Raw genomic sequence first — 26,645 nt, forward strand, 5'->3', positions numbered from 1 at the left:
TGTCAGTGGGTCAGCCGTTCTGTCGTGGGCTGGTGGAAGGTGGGGACAGAGTGGGTTTGAACTTCAGGTGGCACCCGGACCTGCCTGTCTCCAGAGCCCTCTGGAGTGGCGATGGCGAGCAAGCATTTCCGCTGCTCGTACGGCGTGGGTCTTCCTGTGGCTCTTCCTGAGGGTGATGCTGTCATCTTGATTTGTTGAAAGGGGACCGTTCTGCAATTCATTGTCATGCCTAGAAAATAGGGTTTGATTTTTTGAAAAGGCACCAAAGTGCAAACGAAGGGGCCAGGCAGGAAGCAGACTTGGGACGGTGTTCTGGCCCTGGAGGGCCGCCGCCCTGACCTCCCGCTGCTCTGCGCGGGCACATCCTCTCCCAGTAGGCGTGTTCCTGTCTCACACGCAGACAGCGGAGACGGGGCCCTTTGCCCTCACTCCACGTGGGGGAGGCGCCCCGTCAGCTGTTCCCGGCTGAGGCTGGGAGGCGTTTCCCTGTAGGAGAGGAGCCTGGCATTTTCACGCCCGAGACACCACGGAGAGCCGCTCGATGGGAAGGCCCACAAGCAGGGAGGGCTCTCCAGGGTGCGGGCCCCGGGCTCAGATGGGGGAGGGGGAGGCTGCCCGCTGCGTGGGCAGGCCTGAGTGCGCGGCCTGGAGAGCGGACGTGCTCTCCGGCCATGGCTCACCAAAGCACACTGTTTTAGGGATCCGAGTGTCCATCTGAACTTGGATTTTGTGCTAAGTCTGATACGTACACATGTGTCTCTTTTACCACATAGTGTGGAACTAAAATGTCTGTTTGTTCTCCAGAGTTTACAGATGCTTCCCCAGCAACGGAAAGCCATCGCCAAGTTTAAGGAGCCAGCCCACGCGCTAGCGTTCCAGCAGAAGTTCCACAGGTAGCCGTGGCTCCCGTGGTGGCGGGGGCCTGGGCGCGGGGGGCACCACCCCTCTGCCGCCTACTCTGGGTCAGAGGCACTGTTGCTTCACGTGCGGGTGCGGGTGCCTGCCCCTGGGGAAGGGCGCAGGGGGCGCTGCTGCCTTCCTTGGGGGGCGGGGGGCCCCTGGTCCCGCTCTGCGTGTGGCATTGCAGCAGCCCACACTCCCCTGGAGTTGGCGCCCCTGGCCAGGGCCCACTGCCCCCCGGGAGCTTCCTCAGGCCTCAGGGAGCTGCCCTGGCCTGCAGCACTAATGTCGGCTGTTTTTCCCGTCCCCACAGGCACATGATAGATTTGTCCCACATAAACGTGGCCCTGATTGTCGAGTGATTTCTGGCAGGGAGACCGACCTCACACCGCACACACAAGCTGAGGAATTTCTTCAAGGGAGCTGCCGGCGCCCACCGTGCCCGCCACGGTCTCCACCCAGCCCTGCCGACCGTCCGGAGCTCCGGGCAGCCCAGCGTTGATTCCGGGGGGAGCCGGACTTGTGGGACACGGCAGGCAGGCTGCAGTTCGGTGTTAGATGGCTTCAGATTCTGTTGTCACCTCCGAGAACTCTAGTCCTTGTTTTCTTTTGTTTTCGAAGTGCTCACGATGCATGTAGACGTTGTTCTTCGTGACCTTACTGTCTGACCGACCGAGCGCTCCCTGTGACTCAGGGTCAGGGAGGGACGTTAGCGGCAGGTTCTCCGTATTTTCACAGCAAAGAACACTTGATAATGGTTGCACTTATCTTCAGTGCAGGCTAGGCCGGTTGTCTTTTCCGGAAGTCCCCGGAGGCTCTCGGACCGCAGGTGGAAACGCGGGTGGCCATGACTACAGCTGCATGTCCTGGAAAGCAGTGGGGGGGGTGCCATGTGCGGCTCATCTGCTCTCGGGAAGGGTCTGAACGTGCCGCTGCACGTTCTGAGTTCCCAGGGACTGCCCGCCCCACTTAACTTCCCAAGTAAGGCGAGGACCCGGGGTCACTGCCGTACTGCCCTGGGCGCAGAGGGGCTGTGGGGGGGGCTCTGGCCGTGGCCCTCGGGGCGTCCGCTGCCCGGTGGGAGGCGCTGCGCACCTGTCGGCAGGGGGACAGCCTGGAGCTTGACCAGACCTGGGTGGTGGTTTTCTCCTTTCCTGGATGCAGGGCAGAGGGCAGGACCCCGGCACTGGCTCTTGGTGTGCACCGTTCTTGGGGAGCAGGTTACTGCTTTGATTAATCTTTCTCCTCCTTCTCCTCCTTTTTCTTCTTCTTTTTCGAAGCCCTTCTGAGTGGGCGGGGCTCCTTTCTCCCGCAGACCGGAGAGCAGGGCGGCCCTAACCCTGGCACGGCTCTCTCTGCGGCGGGTGCTGGAGGGGGCTGGGTCGCAGGAACGGCGGGACCCTGGGTGAGGTTGGCGTGTCCCCTGTGGCCCTGCCTGGGCGATGCTGCGGAGGGCCCCTTTAGTGGGACCTGCCTTCCCCTTGGGAAGTGCACTCCAGGCCGGCGCTGGCGCAGTGCCTTCCTGAGCCTCTGCTCGCGCAGATACCTGAGCTCCGGAGCCTCGGTCTCGGGCAGACCCAGACTTCTCCGCCGTGCTGCATGCCGGGAAGCTGTGCTGGACTTACCCGTAGAGTCAGTGGACATGGAGGCTTGTTGCCATTGGCCGTCCCTGGTCAGCCCGGTGGGGACCCGAGTGGGGACCCAAAGGCCTGTGCGGCCTGGCCCCTGTGGGAGCGGAGGGCACCAGACCTGGGTCATGGGAGTTAGTGCCATCCTGTTTGCATAGTCAGTGTGTTATTTTACTTTTTCAAAGTGAGGGGCCAGCACTGGAGGGGAGTCCCCAGACCCTGTGAGACCCTGTGTCTCCTTCGTTCTCGGGTGGCATTGTGTGCTGAGAGCAAGCCTGGGCCGTGGGAGTGCCGGCCATTCCTAGGAGACGTCAGTGTAGCAAAGTGTAGGCCTTGTAGGGTCCGCTTGGGCACCTGCTAGTCTCACTCCGGAGGGCCCAGGCCAGCCCGTGCCCAGGGGCTCTGTGGGGTTTCCCATACGGCAATGCCCTGTGCCTGTCAGCCGCTGACGTGGGCTCACTGTACCCTCCGCAAGTGGCTGCAGTGTGTTCGCTCGTAGAGGCGTCGTGGAGTTAGCTACAGGGAGCTGTGTGGAGGTGGGAGTGGGCGGAGCTCTAGTTCAGAGCCGCCCAGACCCCTTCCCCACACCGGGCGCCAGCAGGGGCTTACAGTCAGTAGGGTCTGTGCTGAGGGTGCGTGGGGCACTAGCCTGAGCCGAGTCAGCTGGGGCCACTCTCTGAAGCAGTCTGAGTGCACCGTGGCACGGGGACCAGAGTCACGCATGCTCCAGGAAGGGGAGGCACGGAAGCCGCTCAGTGGGCCACGGTGAGCACGTTCCACGTGGGCCCCTCGCTCTGGGCCGGCTCCTGGGATGCTCGGGGCTGTGCGTGCCTGTCTGTACCCAGGCCAGCTTCCTCTTGACACGCGGTCCCTGCAGTGCAGACCCAGAGGTGCAGTGGGCTTTTCCTGGAGCACTGGTGGGCGCAGGTCCGAGCCGCTCCACGCCCACCACCGCCCGGCGCGCCCGCTGCGCTGCCAGGCCTCGGGCGAGGCTGCGTTTCCTGGGAGGGAGCTGCAGGGAAGGAGAGAGGAGCTAGGAAGTCAGGGCCCTTCCACTCTCAGCGCGCTTCCCGCGGGGAGTCGGGCGCCGGAGCTGAGCCCTCTCAGAAGATCTGCTGCAACCATTATCTCTGTTCTTTTGTCCCCCGCTCGCGCGCACGCGTGTGTCGCGGGGCGTCCAGCACCCACATGTGACTGGATGTGTTCTCAGCTCGGCCACACCTCAGCTGTTTGCTAGTTCTCTTGTGTTGTCTCACGGAAGTTCAATGGATACAGTTCCGTAATTGTTGATGTGTTCGTGTGTGTATTCGATTTTTATAAAGATGGGAGTAAGTCAATACATTTATCCTGACCTGTGTATTATTTGTCCACAAACTCAAGGAGCTTCAAGCCAGTGACTGTCAGTGCACCTCGTGCGGTGAACACTGCAGGCGATTTGTGGAGCCGAGCGGCACTTTGCTTTCGCATTAGCTTGTTCCGAGTTTGTGTTGTAACGAGTTCACCCAGCTACCTGGGCGTAGCCTTGCGGTACTGTTGGTCTGGCCACCTGTGTTAAATCCTTATACCAGTGTTCTTTTAAAGGAGAAATCTTGTCTCTCTTTCCAGAGGAAATGTTGAGGGTCCCCGTTCCTGAACAGGCAGCATCCAGTAGGTGCCTGTGGCCTTGGCCCCAGGGCGGGAGGGGCGGGCTCCTTCCTAAGTATTTTCCATTCGGGGTGTCCTTCCGTGATTTGTAAAGGTCTTGAGAAACAACTGTTCACGCTTGGTTCTGTAGCGTTTCTGAACTGTAGCAGCATAGACTCTGCACCCAGGGGTCCTTTCTTCCACAGCAAAAGTGCTTAACTCTGCCAACAGAGGCTTCTGTTGCTGGGAAGAGCTGGGGGCCGGGGGTGGCGAAGGGGCAGGAGAAGGGCCGCGGGGAGGACGGACTCTTGGAGTGGGGCGGCTGTGACGAGTGTTTGCCCTGGGCCGTCTCCTCACGCACCCACTGGGGAGCAGACGGGTGGGGAGTGCCTGCTGGACCGCCCCTGCTGAGGGGCGCGAGGTGGGCGCCGTCAGGGTTGCTGCAGTGCCCGGCCCCGCTCCCGGGGGCCGTGAGGGGGCCCTGCGCAGGGAGGCCTTGTCAGCAGCTGTGGCTTCCTCTCCTGTGGTCTTTCTGTGCCTCTTCTGTTTGTTGTGTTCCTTGTTTCTGTCTAATTGAAGGTAAGCTCAGCGTGCCTGTCGACCAGTGGACTGACGGGGCCGTGAGGACAGTTGGGTTTGCAGTGCGGTCTGCGTGCCCGGCCCCGGGCTCCCCTGCCCGAGCGCCCTTCCGGGTCGGGCTGGACGCCCCTCCCTGGTCCGGCCGCTGTTAGGCCTGCCCTTCCTGCCCTCGGTCAGGTGGAGCCCTCCCCCCACGTTTGGTAGTTTATTTGGAGTCGGGGGAGGGCACACTTCAGTATTGGGGTTCTTTACAAACTTTTCAGTGACGGACGCCAGTGGGGGGAGCTCACAGACGGGCGGGGGGGGGGGCGACGGTGGGGGCCCTGGAGACCCAGGAAGGCAGCCACACAGATCCAGAGAGGGAGGCTGAGACAATCCTAAAATTTATTTATTTAGTGAGCATTTCAAGTACCCTTTTCACCTGTTTTTAAAATTTGTGAACGAAGTGTTCTTTTGGACACTTTTAAATAACTTTACAGAGGCCCGTGGTCTTGGTTTAGTACTGAATCCTAAGGATTTTTGTGTGAGGTTTTTTTGCAACCTATTTGATTTCCATCCCTTCGCGGCTGTGGTTCTGTGTCCTGGAACCACAGTGACACCCACTGATTCATATTGGATCCCAGGTACACCTTCCGGTGGCGCGTGGCGGGCGGGGCCGGCCCGAGAGGCCGTCTCAGTGAGGCGGCAGGTCCTGGCCGGGAGGAGGGGCTTTTTCCTCCGACTTCTCACCGACTTCTCACCGACTTCTCACCGACTAGCCTGTGAACAGGGCCTTGTGTTGGTGTTTTGCTCTTGTTTTATTTCACTGATTTTAAGAGGTTTATAGAAAAATGCAGCCCCTTTAAAGAAACATCATGCAGTTTTAAAACTTTCACGTTGCAGAGCGGCAGGCAAGCGCATTGTTTCCGCACACCGCGTAGTTGGTGATGGCGGCCGCTCCGGAAGGCTGGCCTTGGCCTCCTTGCAGCTCGACTGCCCTGTAGCCTGCTCTCCAGTGGAAGGGCGTGCGCAGTGGACGCTGCGTGGGAAGGACGGAGCCGCTCCTTGCCCTGGGTGGCCGTTGGAGGGGCCGGTGCGCACACTGGCGGACGGAAGAGCGGGCGGTCCTGCGGCTTTACCATCCTGCTTTGCTTTCCACAGGCGCGGGCCCTGCGTGCGCTCCTCTGTGAGGACTCACACTCCAAAGCTTTTAATTCCACCGTTTAATTTCCAGGTTCAACGACACCGAAGCCCCAGGCCAGCTGTCCCTGCTGCTCTGGGCGTCCCCTGGACTCTCCCTGCACCCCCACCCCTCCCTGCTCTCTCCCCGGCTCCGCCTCCCGCCCTCGCCCCTGACCCTCCCCCTTGGTGTGGACTCGCCCTCGTGCACTTCTCGACCCTGCATCACCTCTCAGCTTTGCTTTGACAGGTCTGTCCCCTGCCTTGTCCCTCCAGGTCTGTGGTCGGAGAGAATAACACCTGCGTTCTGTTACTTTGCAGCGCGACTCTGGAGGCCACGGCAGCGGCGTGGCGGCGGCACTAACCCCTCTGTTTTGCCCTCCACTTGCAGGACCTCTTGTGCGTGGGTTGTGTTAGTAGTAACGCCCCATTGTTCTGCTGGGAGTTGCCCGCCCGCGTGGCCTTTGTCCCTGCTCTGGCTGACTGTGACCCTTCCTAACCTAGTGCGCGACGCAGGCGGGCGCGAAGCTGCGGGCACAGCGAGCGCTCAGACTGCGTCCTTCCTCTGGGCCAACGGACTTGGCGTGTCCTAGCGAGCCGGCGGCTCCTCAGTGTGCGGGCCGGCGCCTCGTTGGGCGGCACATCCGCTGCTGGCCCGCGGCGGCCTCCTCGGGAGTGGGTGTGGGAGCGGAGTGACGCAGTGGGACTGTATTGTTGTGTACCCTTGTGTGACGCCGTGCGGAAATGTGTTTCGAGCTGTACTGTAATTGGAATAATGTGTTAATAAAATACCTTGACGTTTCTGCTTTCATTCTGTAGCTCTCATTTCCTCTCGCCACTCAGGTTCAGCCCAGCCTGCTTCCCACGGGGATGGACAGACGGACGGACAACCCTGGGGTTTCAGGCACCTTGTCTGCACCGCACGGGGGCTGCATGGGTCTGAACCGACCCAGAAGCAGGGGGTTGCATTCTCTTTCTACATTTTTTAAAACAATTTTTACCATTTTTCTTTTTAAATTTTATTTGTTTTTAGGGAGGGGGAAGGGAAGGAGAAAGAGGGAGCGAAACATCAATGTGTGGTTGTCTCTCACATGCCACAACCCAGGCCTGTGCCCTGACTGGGAATCGAACTGGCGACCCTTTGGTTCTCAGGCCAGTGCTCAATCCACTGAGCCACACCAGCCAGGGTTAATTTTTAGCATTTTTCAAATGAAACTTGTGCCCTGCCCTAACCCTACAGATAGAGGCAGCGCCCCCCCACCCCCACCCCGCACCTGTGTGTATGCCATGCCAGGTGTGCTGTCCACTGCCCAGGTTACAAGTCACCACCTGGGTGGAAAACGGGCTTCCAAAGCAGAGCGCTCCAGGAAGCATGGTTGAAGGGAAAGCTCGAGGAGCCGGTGTCTCCTCTTGCACACCCGTGCACACGCACACTAGCCCGGCAGTGACAGACCCCCCTCCCAACCCGGGTCCTGCGTGGCACCCAGGCCAAGACCCAGGGGTGGGGCGGCCCGTCCCAGCCCTCTCCGCATGAAGGGGCTTCTCTGGAGCCGTAGGTGGTGCTGGGGCAGGTGCCCTTTGTCCCCAAGCTGGGCAGGCGGGCTGTGGGGCCTGGACACCAACACCTGCTGTCTCTCTTGGGATTAGAGAGCCCTGTGCCCCCTTCAGAGGGGCCACATGCTACAGGGTCACCACTTGAAGTCAACAATGGGTGGCCCGTGGCAGGGTTGAGGCCGGGGGCCTCCAAGGCGGGTTGCCTGCATGGCACATGTTCTAATTCTGGGGGTGCTGTCCTGGCAGCTGAGGGGCCAGTGCCCTCCCACCCTGCCCCAAGGTCAAGGAGAGCTCGACGTGGCAGCAGGTCGAGCGGGAAGTGGCTCTCGTGTCCGGTGGAAATGTCAGGCATGACTTGGTGGAAGGTTGAAACCACAGCCTGGGTGGAAACCGTAAACCATCGCCTGCTGGAGCCTCGAGGCAACTGCCCACCACCCCGGTCCCGCTGGAGCCCGCTCTCCCGGGTCAGGCCCCTCATCTGGAGCCCGGACAGAGGGCGGCCTACAGCACTGAGGGGCAGGCGGGGGGCAGGGGTCTGGACTCGGGAGCAGGTGCACGCTGGCCTGGGGGCGGAGGGGGCCATCTGGAGCCTACGCTGGTCCCGTGGGCACAAGCGAAGTCTCTGTGTGTGGGCCCTTCAATGGCAGTAGGCTTTGTGTATCCTCAGACAGGCCTTGTCCAAACACGTGTGTCCTGAGTGAGGATGACCCCCCATTGGGGCTGGAGGGGACGAGGGCCGTGCTCTCTGGTGGCCCTGCACATAGGAGCCCCGGGGAACGTGCTATGCACAGGGGGTGGGGGGCTGCCAAGACGGTGGGCACGGCAGCTCCCTGCTCCCTGGAGGGCTCGGTGGCTGCCCTTGGGCGCTGCCTGTGGACTGCCCAGGGGCAACGTTCTGGTCAGCCCTGAGCCTGGTTGTGCCCCTCAGGGGTCCTCAGCCCCACGCTGGCCCGTCCCCCCCACCTGAGTCTGCAGGTGCTCTTGGGCTGCAGAGAGACCGGTGCTGGTGGACTGACCTGGGTATCGGGGCAGCCCTGTCCTCTGAAGGGCTTCGAGGACGGACTGGGGCCCGAGACGGGCGAGGCCGAGGCGGACACTGACCAAACGCTGACTTCACACCAGTGCCTGAGACCACCAGGCCTGGGGTGAGAGCAGAGACCGATGGGAGACCCCCAGTGCGGGGACTTGTGGGCCTGCACCCCCCGGCCTGGGAGGGCTGCCTCTCTGCCTCCTCCTGCCCCCACTCCGGGGGCCACCGGTTCAGGGAGGGCCCTTCCTCCTCTCACTGTTTCCTGAGACCAGGCCACTGGGTCACTGTCCTCCCCAAGGGTCACCTCCTCCCGAATGGCTGGCCCGGGCACTTTTTCCCCCGCTGCCTCCGCTGCCATCGCTCTTAGCAAATGTCCTGGCCACCCTTCTCGGAAGCAGGCAGCACCAGCCTCTGGGACGCTCTGTGGTTGCGTGCGGAGCTGGGGTTCCGAGGCCCCCGTGGGCATTCTTGCAGAAGCGGGAAGCCTGCGTGTCCACATTCCCATGGTTCTGCTGTTGAAAATGCGAAATCCCACGCGGTGAGAGTTCCCAGGAGGCTGCTGTCAACGTGTCCACTCCCCATGGGCCCTGTCCATTCCCTCTGTCCACAGCTGTTTGGGGGACTCTCCCCTTCCTTGGCGAGGTTGTTGGGGCCTGGTCCCTGCAATGGCACCGAGGTGTCTGCTCCTTCCCCCGAGACTGTGACCCAGGCCGCAGTCCCGCACGTGCAGGTGATGACTAGGGGCCCCTCTTCTCCGCTGTTTCCTGAGAAAGGGCCCCAAAGCGGGTGGAGGTGGGGAGAGACGCTTCCCAGACCCAGGGTCTCAGAGCTGCCCAGCAGATGGCGCTCACTCCCTCATCCCCTGCCAGGGACAGCCAGGTGGCACTCCCTGAGAAAAGCCCGTTTGGCCTCCATTCACTGGCACTGGTCAAGCAGGTCGGAGCATGGCAGGGCCGGGCCAGGTAGGGGACCGAGCCCACAGAGCGGACGTGGCTCTGTCCGGACGTGCAGGTCCCGTGCGGGTCTGAGACCAGAGCCCGGCTCTCAGGTCGCCCTCGCTCAGCCCCGCCGGTCGCCCCAACAGTGAGGACACTGCGGGTGGTGCCTGGTGGCCACAGGCACAGGCTTCAAGTGTGGAAACATGATCCTCCTCTGGGTGGGGACACCCCAGCATCTGAATTCCTCCTGGGCCTGCGAGGCACTTTCCCGAAAGGCGCCTGACCCTCCCAAAGCGTCGGCAACCCCCTCAGAAGGCAGCCGCTCCCCCGCCCCCAACCGACGGTCCTGCAAGCACAGCGCACAGCGGCTCTCGTGGCAGCCACGGCATTGACTGCTGACCGAGGCCACTAGGGTGATGTGGAGGGGACACAGAACAGGGCGACACGAAAACTTCTTAAATGTGTTAAAAACACAGGATTTTATTTTTGCTTAGAGCCTACGAAACTGTTGTGGAGGTGAGGAAGGGCACTCTGTAAGTTCGCCACCCAGAGAGCATCGTTGTGAGGTGGTCAGCATGTGCAGACACACACAGAGAGAGAACGCCTGTGCACACACATACACATGCACACATGCACATGCACAAACACGTGTGCATGGGTGCAAAACAACATGCACCCACGAACACCCCAGCCACCCTCACCACTGCCGCCCCCCAGCACCCTGTGGCCCCCACCTCACCTGGAACAGTGGTCACCACCATCTCCCCGTCCCATTCCTTCAGAATGTGCTCTCGGGTGACGAGTACGGGTTGCTCCTTGGGGACAACACTCACAGCCCTACCGGCTCCGCGTGGCAGCTGCCGCTCTTGTCCAGGGACCCGGGGTGCCCTCGATGGTGGGGTGTGGATGGCACACCTGCCCCACCTGAGTGGATGGCGGCCTCACGGTATCGCCTGTCGAGGGGAGCCCGGCACCCAGGTGACACCCCTGTGCCCACTTCTCTGGCTCTCAGACACAGACACACCCTCACTTTGTCCAGATGTCCCCCTGAACGGGGGACCAGCAGTTCCGGGGACAGCTAGGGACAGCTCAGACCTCTGCAGGCATTGGGGCCCCCGAGGGGGTGCGTGCCTTGTTTAAATCCAATTACAGAACCCAGAAAAGACGAGATGGGCCTCCGTCACCCGCAGGCCGGCTGCTGCCCCACCTGCCCCTCAGTGCAGCTGTGGGCAGCCCAGCCTGGGGGCTGCGGGGTTGGGGGCCCCCGGCAGGGTCTTAGCTCTGCAGATGAGTTATGTTCATTCCTTCAAACAATGACGGGTGCTCCTTACATTGACCCAGGGACATACAGAACATAGGACTGATGTAGCCCTACCTGCCACAAAGTCCCCAAGCCCCTCCTGTGTGGGGTGTGGGTGCCCCCAGTCTCACCTTGTGTCATTGTCCTTGTCTCGTTGTAGCCAAGACCTGGACGCTGGGGGGAGCTGAACACCCCGGCCTCTGCCACCAGCTTCCTGATGTCCAGAGTGTTGGTTCTGGTCTGGTGACATGCCCCCCGGACTCTGGCACTACCTCCCCGCCCCTGGGGACGCTGTCACTCCTCGCAGGGTCCCAGGCAGCGCCCACCCCGCCTTTGCCGACTCCAGGCATGACTCAGTTTCCCCTTTGTATTCTCGTGCCCGGTCCTGAGTCCTTAGGTTTTCCGGCTTCCTCCAGCCCAGCCTCAGGGTCACTCACGGCCCTGGTGACAAAGGACAGTTCCAGCCCTGAGAAAAGAGTGCCGAGAAGGGGACAGGTGTGGGAGGTGAGGGGTGGTGAGGCAGCCTGTGCTTGCACCTGGGGGCCCGCACCTGGGTCTTCACCCAGCTCGTAAGAGGGGGGATAGGCTGCAGGGGGACCTGGCTCTGGAGGAGAGAGGTGCCTGCCATGCTGGGTGCTGTGGGCAGGAGGCGCCCTGCCCCTCCACATCTCACCCCGGACCGAGCCCTGGGTCTCTAACAGGGCTGCCCCCCAGGAGCCCGCGTGGGGGGCAGCGATCGGGAAATCAGCCCAGTCGCCTGATCCCAACGAACAAAAAGAACAGGAGGCGCCTGAGCACATAGCAGGCAGTAGGGCGAGATTTCTTACAGAACTTCGGCCGGGGTGTCACAGATGGAGGCGGGTTGAGAACGCCCGTCTCACAGTAGGCCTGCACATCGGGTAAGCAACCGGCAACCCTGCGCTGTTTGGTTCTTTTCCCCCCTGAAACGTCTCCCTGAAAAGAGAGAAAGAGCTGAGAGGCGGGCCCCTCCTGATGAGGGACCCCAGAGCTGTGCCGGGACCTGCCGTGGCCTCAGACCTCCCTCCTGGGCTCTTCCGGGAGCGGCCGGGAGGAAGAGGCGCTGACTGCCGCGTCCCAACCCGGCACCTGCTCAGGCCACACCCTGCCCTGCAGCTGAGCCACAGGGCACTTTCCTGACAGTGCCCCTGGGCCCCAGGCGCGGCTGGGGGGACACCTGGACCAGGCTGGCTGCCCAGCTGCCTTTCCATGGTCACTCCGCTTCTCCGGCACTGCCGGCCCCGGGCCTGGGCCAGAGACACCCAGGACACAGCTGCGTGACACCCCAGACCCCACTGGGGCAGGCCCAGAGACGGGGGCATGAAGCCGGACCACCCGCACCCCCGGGACCTCCAGAGAACGGGGCTTTCTCTGAGCGCAGAGACCCTTGGGCTGCTCTCCTGGATGCCCCTGAGGCCCGAGGACTATCCCCGCCTTCCCCTGAACCCGTGAGGGGATGTGGGGGGCACAGTGGCCTCTTGGGAAGGGCTGTGCGTCCCTAAGGAAGAGGCACGTGGCCTCAGAGCGGCCGCAGCGACCACTGCCCACGTGGACAGACCTTCTCACAGGTCACCTGCTCACCTCGAGGTGTGGGGCGTCATTTCCAGGGAGGGGAGCCATACAGCTAAGCGAGGGGTCAGAGTCCCCTGGACTCTGGGGACTGTGGGGACTGTGGGGACTGTGGGGACTGTGACTCCAGACGCTGCTGGAGCCTGTGGGGGGAGGACCAAGAGCCCCCAGTGTGTCCCGCTGTCCCTCCGCTCTTCGGAGGCAGTTCGGATACTTGCGGCGGGCGGCCGGGCGGGCGCCCGCGCTGTCCCGCCGCGACCACCAGAGGGCGCTCGGACTCCACCCAGGCGCGCGACGCCCTCGGTGTGTACGTAGGGCGCACGGCGCTAGCGACGGGTCCCGGGGACCAGTGGCGAACCGAGGCGGGCCCCCCTCCCCTGCCCCTGCTCTAGACCCCACATCTCTCCAGGCACGCCTCGTCACTCCCGGCAGCCTCTCGTGCCTGGCTCTTACCCTGCCAGGGGTAGGACGCAGGGACAGGAGGCCACACTCTGGGGTCCTTGACCTGCGTGGGGTGGGGGCGTCGGGGGCGGGGAGAGGACCCGCACCGTCCGTCCGTGGACCTGCATCAGGCCTGCAGCCTCCTGCCAGCTTCCCTCGCGGTCTGCCAGCCTCGGGGGCCTGGTGGGCGCAGGAGGAGACTGCGTTCTCAGTGGCCCCAGAGCTGAGCCAGCGGGAAGCACGCGGAGTGGAAGCTTTGTGCACACAGGCCCCCCAGCTCTCAGCAGAGAAGGGGCTCCAGGCAAGGCCTTGGGGTCGCCCGCGTCTGGGGACACAAGAGTGGGGAGCCAGGCAGGGTTCACTCAGCCCCACAGAGCCCCAGGCTCTGATATCAGCCACACCTCCCAGCCCTGGGAAGGGCGCCACCCCAGCAGGGACAGGGGGAGGCCTCACCATCCATAGGCAGGGCTGTCCGGGCCTGGCCCCGTGCTGATGCTGACACACTGAGGCTCCTTCTGAAGCAGCTGATGGGTCCCCTCGCCCATGGCTGGGCTCCTGCGTTTTGGGGCCCAGCGCTGATTGAGGGAGGCCGGCACCTGCCCCCTGAAAGGTTTCAGCTGGCACTCGGATGACATGGGCCTGCAGGGTTACAGACTATGAGGACCCTGAGTGCGGGGCTCCCTCTCGAGGACATGGGGTGCTTTTGCTGCCTGCAGGCTGCAGGGCTCCTGGAAGAAATCCTGCATCTCCTCTGGGGCCCGGAGAATGGGGCTCCCCGCCCCCAGCCCTGCCTCCCGCCCCCCAGGGATGAAGGTTGGTGCCCAGGGCGAAGGGACACAGGACCCCACTCCGGAGCCAAGTTCTGTGGTGCGGGGAGTTTTTCCTCGGATTGTTGGCATTGTAGTGCTTCTAGTCCATCTCTGTTTCCCAGATTTCTGAACCTCGTTTAAACCAATCTCCCCATTTTGGCAACAGAGCCACCGTCACCCTGGAAACTGGAGACGCCCACTGAGAACGCGACCCCCCCCACCCGGAGACATTCCGGGTGTCCTCGTCTGAGACCCAGAGCTCATTTCCATAGTGAAAATGTGGATTTTAAGATTTTCTTCTTCATGGGAGAATGTAAAGCTCCGCCGGAAGAGAAAAGGAAGTTCTCTCCAAAGACAGATGATTTTCCTGGGGTCGGGAGAATAAAGGCCCAGGGGTGTCTCGTGACTGTGTTTCTGGCCCAGGGGGTCCCCTACTTTCCAGGTTAGCTCATGCTTGTTCAGCATAAAGGCCAGGCCAGAGGGGCTGCCCCCCGGGCCTTCCCGGGCCCCCTCTGACACAGCGAGGCACGCTATCCAGGGGTGACCCTTCCGATCCCAGTCGAACGCCGTGCTGTGACCATGGCCGCAGCGCATGCTCTGGCCCTGCCCTCACTCTGCCCCGCCGCCCGGCGTGGTGTGGGTTCCGGCTCTGCAGTGCAGGGGCGGACTTCCCTGTCAAGACCCAGATTGCAAGTATTCCGGACTCCGCTGGCCATGTTTTTGGGTTGCAACCTCTGGTGCACCTGCTGAGCGTCTCCCTCACCCCACCCGTGGGAGCTCAGCAGGCCCCTGAGCTCAGAACGCTGGTCTCAGAACGCTGACTGAGCCCTGGGCCCCCGCGGCAGGCTCCCCAGCCCCGCCCAGCAGCACTCTGTTGTTTTCTTGCCAAATCTTGCGACCAACTGGGCTTCTCGGCACGCCCACCCGACATTTCCCATGTGACTGTGAACCAACAGCAAAGGGAGCAGGAGGTGCCTCCTGCCCTCCACCCCCGCCCCCAGCCTGACCCCCCCGGCCTGACCGGGCCTCCTGTGAAGGACTTGCGGGGGGGGGGGGGGGGCTCAGTGAGACTGTCCCTTTGCTGCTCCTGCGTGGCCCCGTGGCGGGAAGTGAGAGCTGGCCCATGGCGGGGTGGGGCAGGAGTTTGGCCACAGAACAGACACGAGGACGTCTCTGCAACTTCTTTGATTGTTCGGACAAGGGAGTGGTGTCAGGGACGTTGTGACTTGGGTGTTGGACAGGAGGGACCGGCGCCGAGCCGGCCTACACGCGGCAGACTTACGGCCGCGTCGGCCCTGCGGACAGAGATGTGGGGGCCTCGTGCAGCAGAGCGGGCTCCCTTCTGTTGCCCATAAAAAAAAGAGTTCTTCGTGTAAAGCTGAATGCGGGACCGGGCCGTGGGAGAGGGCTAAGTACCCGGTGTGACATGGCCGCCGTGCCCAGTCTGCAGAGGGCGCTGCTGTGTCTGGGGTCTCTGGTCTACCTGCGACCAGCTTACACGCACACTGGGACGGTCAGCACATGGGAACCACGGAGCGACACCAGGGCTTGTTAACCTTGAACCTTGAACCTGACCACCTACAGGACCAGAAAGACACCTCCTCCAGGGAAACTGAGGACCACTCCCACCCAGAGGGCCCGGCCCCGGGCGCACTCAGTATGCTCACAGGTCTTTGGCCCCAGCACCGTGCCCTCGGGTCCCGGCCCCCTGGAGAAGCCACGCCACACCCTCGGCACAGAAGCCCCCCGGGGACGCAGGCCCAGCCTCCGGAGCAGCTTCCCCAGACACGCCGGCCGGTCCCATTCTGCTCCTGTCTCCGGAGCAGCCGGCACAGCCACCCCGGCAACGCCCGGCTGCGCAGACACCTGGGCTGGAGGCACAAAGCCCAGGAGGCAGTGACCTCCCCAAACCCGAGGCTGCCCAGGGCAGAGCCCTCTGGGCGGGGCAGCAAGTGCAGAGGGCCTCCTCCCCCAGACCCACGGACGCAGGCGTCCACTGACACTGAGCTGGACCCTAGGGACAAAAGTCCATGCTCAGCAGCCACTCAGACAGACGAGCGGGACTTGAGGACACCAGTGTGGCCCTGAGACCTCAGCGGCTGGGGCGGGAGAGGGCAGCTGGATGGCACTCTGCAGTGGGCCTCCCCGGGGGCCTGTGGGGAGCCTTGAGGGAAGGCGTGGGAGGTCCAGACAGATCCACATCCTGCCTTCTCCTGGGGGACCCCCTTTAGAGGCCCCCCAATACTTAACAAAGCAGCGAAGGACCCTCGGACAAGGCCAGGGAACTCAGCTCTCCAAACTGAGGTAGCCATGCCCCGGGAGCAAGGTGCAGCAGCAACAACCAGGAACCCGAGAAGAAGCTTCGGGTGCCGGCACTGGGCCACCTCCTCCTCCTCCGGGACTACCCCTCAGCTGTGCTGGTTAGCGTGGGGGCCAACAGTACCCAGCACAGCGCCCCCAAGCGGTGGGGTGTGGGAAGACGGTCACAGAGCTGAGGCCTCTCCAGGGGTGAAAATCGGGGCATGTGCGTGGACCTGAGTTCACAGCATAAGCAATGGATCTAAATGGGGGGGGGGCGTTGGGGGAGGGGGCCAGGAACAAAGAAAGGGCTGCAACAGCAGTTCTCGGTTCTGACTTACTGACCAGCCTGTGCGTGGCACGTTTTATTTCTATAAAACTATTACAAAATATTCAAAAATACAGTTTAGTAAATTTACAGCAGTTATTCTGAATTTATTAATGCAAAACATCCTTGTTTATCTCTGCACAAACTACAGACTCCGTCCGCGTGCGCTCATCGCTATGTGCGCTTTTAAAAAATACCATTTTCTAATAAATTCTTTGAAGTTAAAAATAACAGAGATCTTCCAGTTTGTCCAGAAAGAAGAAGAGGAAGAGGAAGAAGACAAAGAAGGAAGAGGAGGAAGAGGACGAGGAAGGGGGGAACGTGTGTGCGTGAGTGTGTAACAGTCTTGACTTCCAAGAATGTGGCCAAAACGGTGACGACAAAGCAAAGATCACACCAGGGAGATACCAGAGGAGACGGCGGCGACGCTGGAAATTAGTTAAATTAAAAATAATATATTTTCATATTTTACACTATTTCAAAAATGAAATGTAATTCAGTTCAGTATTGATCTCTCAAGAAAATCTAATTTACAATTCTGGGTATAAAAATAGATTTTGTGGGCCCCCGCGAAGCGCGTCTCAGTGGACACCGGCCGAGGGGCAGAGGCGGCGGGCGAGGGCGGGGCGCGCGGAGCGCGGCTTTCCGAGCGGCAGGGCCGGGGACGCGTAGAAAAATATAGACTCTGAGCAGCTCGCTTGGCCTCACAAAATACTCCTTCCCCATGTGAGTACAGTTCACACGGCAATAATAAATTATCCGAGAAACAAACTAGTTAAGGCTCTTGAAGGTCCGGGTCATATTATTTAAAACATCTATTCATACCCAACAAATAAATAGCCAGGAGAGGTGGGGGAAAAAAGTCATCAAAACAATAACAAAAAATAAAAATAAAAAATAAACGAACGAAACACGATGCCAGAACTTCCCCGGGGCCTTGGTTTCCTTACAGTCTACTTTGGGCTGCCCTACTTTATTATTATTATTATTAATTATTATGATAACTGACGTCTCATTCCGTGCGCTTTTTTCCGTGTGTCTTTTGCTGTATCTTGCGGTTGCCCGCCCCCCCCGCCCCCACCCCGCGCTCCCCGCCCGCCCCGTCCCCGGCCTTCAGCTGGACTTGACCGCCATGCCCAGCGGGTGCAGGGCCTCGCTGTCCAACAGCCAGGTGCCTATTTGGTAGAGCAGCTGCGAGTACCAGTGGACGCCCGCCGCCCCCGACGCGTCCGCCGGCCCCGGCGCGCTGGGCGCGGGCTGGGGGGCGCGGCCGCCCCCGCCGTCGCCGCCCCCGTCCCCGCAGCGGTCCGTGCGCGTGGGCGCCAGCGCGGCCAGCAGCGCGTGCGCCAGGCGGAAGGGCGCGAAGGCCCGGTGCGCCCAGCCGTGCTCCTCGATGACCGCGTAGCACGACGCCAGCACCCGGTTGATGAGGATGGTGCCCTGCGCCGTGAGCGGCGCGTACGCGCCCGTGGCCTCCTCCCGCAGCGTCACGCTGTGCACGGCGGCCGGCAGGAGTCGGCGGTCCCCGCCGCGCTCGGCCACCACGTACACGCGCTGGCCCGGCCGCACGCGGCTGGCGAAGAGCGCGCGGCGCCCCGGCGGCCGCCCCGCGCCCGAGTCGTTGTGCGGCGCCACGAAGAGCAGGTGCGCGGCGGTGAGCAGCAGGCGCTCGCGGGGCTCCCGCGTCTCGATCACGTAGAAAACCTTCTTGGCGCCGTCGTCGCGGTCCAGGAAAGTGAGGAAATCGCTGTAGAGCAGCCGGCCCTGGTCGTCGGCCGCCAGCACGCGGTCCCCGGGGCGCAGGTCCTTCACCAGCTTGGTGCCGCCCTGCTCCAGGTGCACCGTGGCCGAGCCCGGGAAGCAGCCGCCCGACTTGGCCGCCACCGAGTTCTCTGCGGGGAGGAGGAAAGAAGAGCGGACAGGACGGTGAGTCCCGAGGCAGAGGCGCGCGCGGGTAGCGGCGCGCGCTCGGCGTGCCACGCGCCCCGACGGGGATGCGCGCGGCTCCGGGGGACGGTTAGGGGTCGGCCGGACGAAGGCCTCCCTCCTGGAGCCCCACCGCCTGGGCGACAAACTTCACACGCAGACACATTCCTTCACAACTCTTGCAGGATCGGGCTGGTGGTGATAAAGGCTGCCCGGCCGCGCTCCTTCCTCCCACCCCACCCCCGCGCTCGGTACACACCCAACTTCGCCACGAATTCAGAAGGTATTTGCTCTCCACTTGGATTCCTCGGGAAGCCGCCTTGAGCTCACCCCACCCGGGCGCCTTCCAGCCCGCTCCCCACCCCCCGCTCCCCACCCCCACCGCGCTCCAGCACCCGGCTGCGCCGCAGGGGCCCCTGGCCCGCCTGCCCCCAGCGCCCAGCCGGGGGCCGCCGGTGTGGGTGTTTCGGGGCGGCGGGGGCGGGGTGAAAATAGCTGCAGTAGTTGTAGCAACTGGACAAACATTCCAGAGAACGGGCCGAGGTGTGAAAACCCGGGGCTTGTGTGGATTTTCCCATTAAAATCCAATAAAGGGCCCCGCGTTGTGGTTGCGATGGCCGCGCTGCGAGGGAGACACTCTCGGAAGAGGGGACACTTCCACGGCTCCCCTCGCCTCTGGGGCCCCCGGCCGCCCCTCCCTATTTGCTCAGGTGCACCGCTTCGCCGCCCCCGCCCCCCTCCGCCTGCGTTCACACGCGGGCCCTCCAGAAGCCCGGGCCTCGCGAGCACTGTTTGCACAGCCAGGCCTCTCTCCCAACCTCTCAAGACGTGTATTTGAATTTTAAATGGCGGGACCCGCTAGGGCGCTGGAAGCCGCCGCGTTCTCAAGGCCCCTTGACGACGCGCTTTCTCGAGCCCTCGGTGGCTCTCTGTCCCGAGGACAATGATCGGAGCGGGTGGCGCGCGGGGGGCCGGGCGGAGGGGCGCGGAGGCCCCCGGTCTTCTTTGCATTCCAATCTCTGGGATCAGGCTTTTTGCAAATAGAGATCGCGAGAAAGAGTCTTCCTGCTGGAATTAGAGGGTTTTTAATCTTCTCATCGGTTTCTCCGGCATGAAGTGCGGGCCTGGCCGCCGGAGGCCCGCCGGAGCCCCCCGGAATGCGGCCCTGGACGCAGACAAGCCGGAGTCGTCGAGTCGCACGACCCTGCTTGACACGCAGCGCGCTGCGGCCCGGCCCGTGTGCGCGGAATGCCAATGAGCGGCTCTGTGCGGCCAGGGTCTGCTCCCCCAAGGGTCCTGGGGCCGGATTACCGCTGCTCATTTGCGAAGAGACCTCTAAGGACCCCACCCCATCAGGGGCACCCTCCCCAGGGGGACCCCGCGGACTGGGGTGGCCCCAGAGGGACCGCGCACGCTCGAGCACAGTCGCAAGGTGCCGGGAAGGGCGCTCCCAGTTACCCGGCAGGGGCGCGGTGGGGGGGGGGCGGGGGGAGCGAGAAGCCGGTCCCTGGCAGAGACGCGCGAAGCGGGGGGCCGCCTCCTTCCCTTCTCCAAAACTGAGACCCCTTCCCCTCCGTCCCCCACACTCCTTTTCTTTCTGATGTGTAAGGCAGCCACTGTTTTTCTTTATCTACGAAGTGTGTCTTGACACTTGAAAAAGTGTTTTTCTACTCACATCTGCTATCAAAATACAGTTTAGAAGGCAAATAGGCAAAAGTGGGGGAGTGCGTGGGGGCGGGGGGGGAGACACAGTTGCTCCGGAATTCAGTGTGAACTGTTTTGCTAAATGCGCCAGCTTATGCTGAGACCGAGACGTGGCGCACACAGTCGCCAAGTTGAGATATTCGCGCGTGTAGGCGTAAAGCCTTCCTTTCAGAGCGATTCCTCGCCAGCGACCGCATGCGGCGTTGCAGGCCCAGGGAAGCAGCGCGCGGGCGCGCGCGCGGTGGGCTGGCCTGGCCGCAGCTGCAGCCTCCGCTTGCCTGGCCCTGCCTGCGGCAGCAGGCCAGCCCAGCTGGCTCCTAACGAGCGGGGCAGGGGCTTCTGGGCTTGCGGCGTCCAGATGTTGGAAGTGGCGACTGCTGGGTTTATTACCTCCCACCAGGCCTCCCCCCAAAGGCTTAGCCACTGAGTTAAGTGAGTTTAGAATCCACAGGCGCGCATGGGGAGGGGCAAGGCGGACGGGTTTAGTCCCTGGACAGAACCTCCTGTTCTGGGGCAGGCAGAGGGGGGCTGGGGGGGGGCCCTAGGGCCGTTGATCCTTTAGCCCTGAATGAGAGGGAGGCTGAGGCCAGACCTGGCTGACCACGGGGGCTGCAGTCTTGCAACAGGGCAGTGCCCCCATCTTCCTTCCCTGTCTCCACCACCTGCAGTGGGGCTCCGGAAACGGGGGTGGGGGGTGGGCAGGGCTCAGGAGGCCATACGCCCTGGGCATCGGGACTCAGAGGACCTCAGGCCTCTTCGGCCTTGAGGGGCGGGTGCGATTCCTGGCCAGGGACCATCCTCGAAGGATGGGAAACACAGTCCAACCACCTTCCTCCCTTCTCTGGCCCTCAGTGCCCCTCCCCATTTGGGGGCTTTGCTTCCAATCGGGCCAAGGGGCACACAGGTGCCACCCCGTGGGCGTGTGGCCGGCGAGGGCCGGAGGCCGTGGGAAGGCCCAGGGCACTCACCTGCTTTCACGGAGCAGTGGATATGGGCTTTGGACTCGTAGTACACCCAGTCGAAGCCGGCCTCCACCGCCAGGCGAGCCAGCATGCCGTACTTGCTGCGGTCCCGGTCGGATGTGGTGATGTCCACGGCGCGGCCCTCATAGTGCAGGGACTCCTCTGAGTGGTGGCCATCTTCGTCCCAGCCCTCGGTCACCCGCAGCTTCACGCCGGGCCACTGGTTCATCACGGAGATGGCCAGGGCGTTTAACTTGTCTTTGCATCTCTGTGGGGAGAGGAGGGTGGAGGCATCGGCATCCGCCCACACCGTCTCCCCCAGGACCGGCCGAGCAGGGAAGTTGGAGAAAGAGCCTGGAAGGAGCCCAGTCGGCTCGGAGGAGGTGGCCTCCGGCTGGGGCAGGGGCAGGGGGGTGGGCCTGTCTCTGAGTCCGGACCCTGCAGAGCCCTGACCCGGCCTGGGCTGCAGATGAGGTTTTTTGGAAACTGTATAGGCTGAAGAACCCACCAGGGGAACCACTGGCCATGCCTCCCTCCTTCTGCAAGGTGCCCCCACCCCACCCCCAGCCCTCTCTGCAGCCCCCCTTTCCCTGCACCTGTGCGGGGCTCCGCCCTTCTTCCTGGGCGCACGCCCTCACCTGTAGGCCAGAGAGAGGCCCAGGGCGCGACTCTGCAGGAATGGAGCAAAACACACTGTGCTTCTTCAAGAGCTAACAGCCTTGCCTTATCTGCAGACCCTCCCTCCTGCCTGCGCCTCTGTGAGGTGAGAAGGAAGCCAAAGGTAGAGAAGGAGGTGGGAAGCTGATAGCCAGGCAGGAGGGGCGGGCGGGGGGTGGGGGGAGACAGCAGTATAGGCGGCCGGGCGACTTAGGATTTTCAGCGCGAGCCTCGGCCGGACCACAAACAGCCTTTATCTGGGCGGCCACATTCCTCTGCCCCGCAGAACTCTTTCTGCCGGCGTCTCTGTGGTCTGATTGTGTCTCTTGTTTTCCTTAACCTGTTCCCTTCCCCCCCCCCCCCCCCCCCCGAGGCTCAGAATGGTGTCCGGCAAGTTTGAAGAGCAAACTTCAGAGGTGGAGGGAGGGAGAGAGGGAGGGAGGGGGTGGGGCGGGAGGGTGGGGGATGGGGAGCCAGCAAAAAAAGCCTGAGGCCTGGGAGCCCTTCGCCTGGGGCAGTCTCCCTCTGGACACCACCCTTCACCGCTCCCACAACTCGCAGCCACAGGGAAGCTGCCTGGGGGAGCCAGGGAAGGAACAGGCCAGACGCACACCAGGATGCGCGAAGCCGGGGTCCCGGACAAACGCGCGTGGTTGGGGGGGGGGGAAGCGTTGGAAACAGCTGAATCCAGTGTGTGCGTTGTGGGCTTCCTCCGCCCCCCCCACCCCACAGAACTCTCTGGACGCGCGCCCTGCTTCGGGATGCGGGGTTTCAAAGAGGTGGCAGTGACAAAATTCCGAGGGGGCATCCCCCGGAGAGGCCGGCTCACGGGGGGGGGGGCGACAATTTCAAGGTGAGGTCTGCAGAGGGCAGGGACTGGCCTCCTGCCCGCGGCAGGCGCTGCGCTGGAAAGGCGGCCCCATGCAGGACCCTGATAACCGCGGAGGGGGGGCGCTCATTTCCTACAGAGTGGAGGGGGCGCCCTTGCAGGAGGGGGTGGGACGGCCTTCGCCACAGGAAAAGCCCTGCGTACAGGGCAGCAATAAAACCCAGTGACACGGTTGTGGAGTTAAGCATCCAACAAATGGGGGAGGGGCGCCCGGGGTAACAGGTCAGCGCTTGCAGGTTTCTGGGCCTGATAGCCCTTTTCTTAATAAAAAAAAAAAAAAAGGAAAAGAAAAAGTCGGAAGGGCAGAGTTGGAGCGAGGTCATCTCGAAGACTGAACGCGTTTTACATGAAAATCAATCAGTAAACCAGGGTCGGCGGAGAGCCGGGATGTGGAGCCGGCGGCGCAGGCGCACAGCGCGGACACGCACACTCCCGGCGTCCCGCGCCCCCATCCCACCGAAGCGCGGGTCTCCTGGGGGCACTTGGAGCTCCCCGCGGCGGCCCCCCGGGCGGCGGGCGCGGGGAGGGCAGAATGGAGAGGACACAGAACCACCCCTATGTCGTGAGCTGCGCCACTGGGGCCAGAGGTGGACGACCCGGGCGAGGGCGCAGGCCGAGGCAGGCCCGAGTCCGCGCCCCGCGCCTCCGCGCCCCCCCCCCGGCGCCCCCCGGCGCGGCCTGGGCCGGCGGCTGCAAGGACGCGCTGCGCCCGGGCGGCCATCAGTTCACTGGGTCGTGGGCCGCGAACCAAGCCCGACTCTGTGCAGCCACCGTGAAGCCCAGCGGGGCCGCTCGGCCGCTTTGTGTCGCGGAAGCCGAGCGGTTCCCCACGCCTGAGCTCCCGCCGCCTCCCCCGTCTGCGCAGACGCTGGGCGCCCAGCGGCGGAGCCGGACCTTCACTGCCCGCGGCCCAAGGGCTTCCCCAGCGCGGGGGAGGGGTGCTTCAACTTCAAAAGGGACACCCCCCAGCTCCTTCCCTACTCCGGAAAACCAGACCCCTCCCATCAAAACAGGAAAACACTCCTTAAACCCACACCTGAGCGCGGTGCCCCGGGGCTGCCACGCACCCAGAAATCTACTCATCGTGGCGTCTCAGGCCGGTGCCCTCGAAGCCCTCAGGCCAGCCCCTCGCGGCCCCCGGGCCCCTGTGAGTCCCCGGCCGCCGGCACCCCGCCGGGCACCCGCGGCCTGCAGGGACAGGGCGTCTGTCTGCGCTCCCCCCTCGCGGAGTTAATATTAACCAGGAGCTCCTGCGTTCCAGAGCTGCTCTCAAAGTTCCACTGGGGACGGTCTTGCCATGGTTGAGGGACTCGGGCCGCAGTCACCTTGGAGAGACAGAGGCGCACGGAGCGGCGGAGGGACGGCGGGACGGAGGAGGAGGGACAGCTCCTGAACCCCGAGTCCCTCGGTGGTTGTCCGAGCTGAGGGGCCGGCGCGCGCGGGTTCCCGGAGGAGCCCTGACCTCCTCTGGCCTCGGAGGCGGTCCCTGCTTCACCCCTTCACCCCAGCCCTGCCCCTCACCACCCACGGTCTCCACCTGCCCCCCCATCACTGCCCCGCCCCCCCACTCGTGGAAATAGGAGGAAGCACGGGAAGGGATAAACCACGGGCACCTTCCAGGCTGCCCCCCTCGCCTGGGACATTATGGGGGTCTGTGATCCCACCCAGGCCTGGCTCTCCCCACCCACCCCTACGGTAGCTGCCCCTCCCCCGTCCTTTTGTCCTGGGAACAGGGAAGAGCCACTGCCCAAGGAAAAAAAGTATTTGTTTTCGTTTCTTCGTCTGAGGGAAGTTGACAGAAGGTCAGAAGTTCAAATGCTGCCAGCGCACGCGGCGGCGAGAGTGGCGCGTCGCGGGGCGCTGGGCCCCCGGCGGGGCTCCCAGGCCCTGGAGGCCCGGAGGCGGCGGAGCCTGCGCTGCGCCCCGGCCCTGGCACCGGCCTCCGCACCCGCGCGCAGCGACCTGGGCCGTCGGGGCACTTCTCCGAGCCGGGCCGACCGGCGCAGGGCGCGTGGAGGGGCGGCCGCAGCCCGCCCCGTGCGCTGAAACCGGAGCCGCGGGATCGATCGGCCCGCAGTAAGTGGAGCCGAATGCGTCTGCTTGGGCGCGCGACTCTGCGCTCGCAGGCCCGCGGCCCGGCCCGGGCCCCGCTCCGGCGTCGGCACCGCGCACTCGGGGGTAAATGCTGACCCCTCCCGGTCGGGGACTTCTGGTGTCCCCGCCCCCCGCCTGCTCCAGCCTCTCCTTCCTGCTCCCCGGCTCCGAGAGACCCCGAGAAGGCCCCCTCCCTCCCGGGGGAGCAGGGTGACCAGGGGTCGGGGCCCCGGACAGCTGGAGGACTGCTCGCCGCGGGCGGCGCGCTGGGCGCCCGGAGGCCTGCGCAAAGTTAATCGCAGCTTGCGTCGCTCTGGGCACCGGCGCGCGCCGGGCCACACTCGAGGTCCAGATTTAAGGTGGTCGGGCCAGATGAGAGGGAGAGAGAGTGAGCGAGCGAGGGCGAAGGGCCCTGTCTTCTGCTCCCCTCCTCCCCCGGCTCCCCGGCTGCCCGCCCTCGTCCTGGCTCAGCTCCGCAGCCAGGCCGGGCTCAGGCTGCGCGCAGAGGCCCCGGAGGTGGCGTCTCGGTCCCGCCACCCCCACCCTCTCGGCCCTCGCGCCCCTTCAGCGCCGCTCCATCAGCTGCGCTGCCGCGGCGCGCTCCTAGCCCTAAAGGTAGGGCTTGAATATTTTAATAGGGCAATAAAAAGGATGTTGACCTATATTCGCCAGGAAATCCATTTCTAGCTTCAGTCCTCCGTGCGCGGAGTTTCAGACAGCCCACCCTGGGCGGGGAGACTGGCAGCCCGCGGTCTCCAGCGGCAGCGGGGAGGGAGAGCGGGCGCGCGTTTGCTTTGGTTCCTCTCTCCAGCCCCCTCCCTAGTCCCCAGGCGAGCAGGTTGAAAGCTGGACCGAGGCGACGCCAGTAAGTTCCAAGTCCCTCCCCTCAGGTACCAGGCGGGGAGCAGGAAAGCGCATCCTTAAAGAAATATCGATACATTCGCCCTGATGGGCACAACTGTCGCCACGGAGTCTCAGCAGAACACTGTGTGACGTGGCCAGGGACCAGCCTCCAGCCTCTGGAGCCCTGCGGTCGGAGCGGCCACCACGCTCTTCCCAGGGAGGGCCTCCCGGGTGGTGCGGTGGCAGGTGGGGGGGTGGGTGGGAGAGAAAAGCGCAGAGAAGGGAGCCTGGGAGCGCAGGCGTCTGATGCTACATCTGTCCGGGGACCTGGAAGCCGGTCCTTGTTTGTGGGGGATTTCTTCTCCCTCCCTCCATGTCCACCCCAAACTTGGAAAGGACAGACGCAACCCCCCCCACCCCAGTGAAGGTCTCCCCTGGTGACCAGCCAGCGCTGAGGCACCGCGGGAAGGCCATCCCAGCTGGAGCGATCAAATCCGGGCCATCCTTGGACCAGGTCTCCCGTGGGCCTCCCCGCCCCCACCCTGAACTTCTGCAGCCCAGATGGACCCTTCACCTGCATTCCCTCCAGGAAGAGGGAGGGATGGCCGGCAGGCAGGTGGGTGGGGAGGCCAGGGTGAAGTCGCCGAGCTGTCTGCCCGCAGAGCAAACGCGCTAAGTCTGGAGCTGCCCGGTCCCCCCGAGCCCCCTTGCTCGCGACACGTTCCACGCCCGGTGGTTTCTACCTGAGTCATCAGCCGGTCGGCTCCCGTGTTCTCCTCATCCTTAAATATTATGTCGGGGTTGTAATTGGGGGTGAGTTCCTTAAACCGCTCCGAGTTCCGCGAGATCTTCCCTTCGTATCTTCCACTGGCCCCCAGGGTCTTCTCGGCCACGTTGGGGATGAACTGCTTGTAGGCTAAGGGGGTCAGCTTTTTGGGGTGCCGCCTCTTCCCAAACCCCCGGCCAGGTCCGCACGCCAGCCCCGAGCACATCAGCAGCGAGGAGACCAGCGCGACCAGCAGGCATCTCACCACCAGCAGCATCTCGTCCAAGGAAACCAGCGACTCCCCAGCCGTCCCCGCGCGGGTCCGTGTGCGCGGGTGCGCGGGTGGCTGTGTGTGCGCTCCCCCTGCCTGGCTCGCCGGCTCGCCGGCTGGCTGGCTGGGCGGGCGGCTGGCTGGCTGCTGGCTCCCTCGCTCCTTCGCTCGCTAGCTCGCTCGTTCGCTCGCCGCCTGGCTCTTTCTCTTTCTATAGAACCCTGCCCGCCGCTGCCGCCGGCGCGGGGGACTCGCGGCCGATCCCCACCCAGACGGGGGCTGGAGCGGCAGGCTGCTGCTGGTCGCTGATAACGGAGCACATCGGAGTTGGGGCGGGAGACAGCAATCAAAGACAAAAAG

At 63.6% G+C, this 26,645-nt stretch overlaps 2 protein-coding genes across 4 annotated transcripts in view; one reads left to right on the forward strand and one right to left on the reverse strand.

The window, feature by feature from the left end:
- Positions 1-6,699, forward strand: part of RBM33 (RNA binding motif protein 33) — an 80,584-nt gene extending 73,885 nt beyond the window's left edge. For all 3 annotated transcript variants that reach the window (XM_037049501.1, XM_037049502.1, XM_037049500.1), the window contains 2 exons: positions 805-893; positions 1,214-6,699. In XM_037049501.1, coding sequence (XP_036905396.1) covers positions 805-893; positions 1,214-1,262 — 138 coding nt within the window. In that variant the 3' untranslated portion in view covers positions 1,263-6,699. The remainder of the gene's footprint in view (positions 1-804; positions 894-1,213) is intronic.
- Positions 6,700-17,277: 10,578 nt separating this feature from the next.
- Positions 17,278-26,294, reverse strand: SHH (sonic hedgehog signaling molecule). Its single transcript, XM_037049503.1, has 3 exons — positions 25,992-26,294; positions 20,772-21,033; positions 17,278-18,065 (listed from the first exon to the last, which is right to left on the reverse strand). The coding sequence occupies exons 1-3, from the start codon at positions 26,289-26,291 to the stop codon at positions 17,287-17,289; spliced, it is 1,341 nt and encodes a 446-aa protein (XP_036905398.1). The 5' UTR covers positions 26,292-26,294; the 3' UTR covers positions 17,278-17,286.
- Between the last annotated feature and the right edge of the window lie 351 nt (positions 26,295-26,645).

The sequence above is a fragment of the Sturnira hondurensis genome, unplaced genomic scaffold, assembly GCF_014824575.4.
Source record: "Sturnira hondurensis isolate 20B ecotype Veracruz unplaced genomic scaffold, ASM1482457v3 Scaffold0006496, whole genome shotgun sequence".
In the NCBI taxonomy this organism is placed as follows: Eukaryota; Metazoa; Chordata; class Mammalia; order Chiroptera; family Phyllostomidae; genus Sturnira; species Sturnira hondurensis.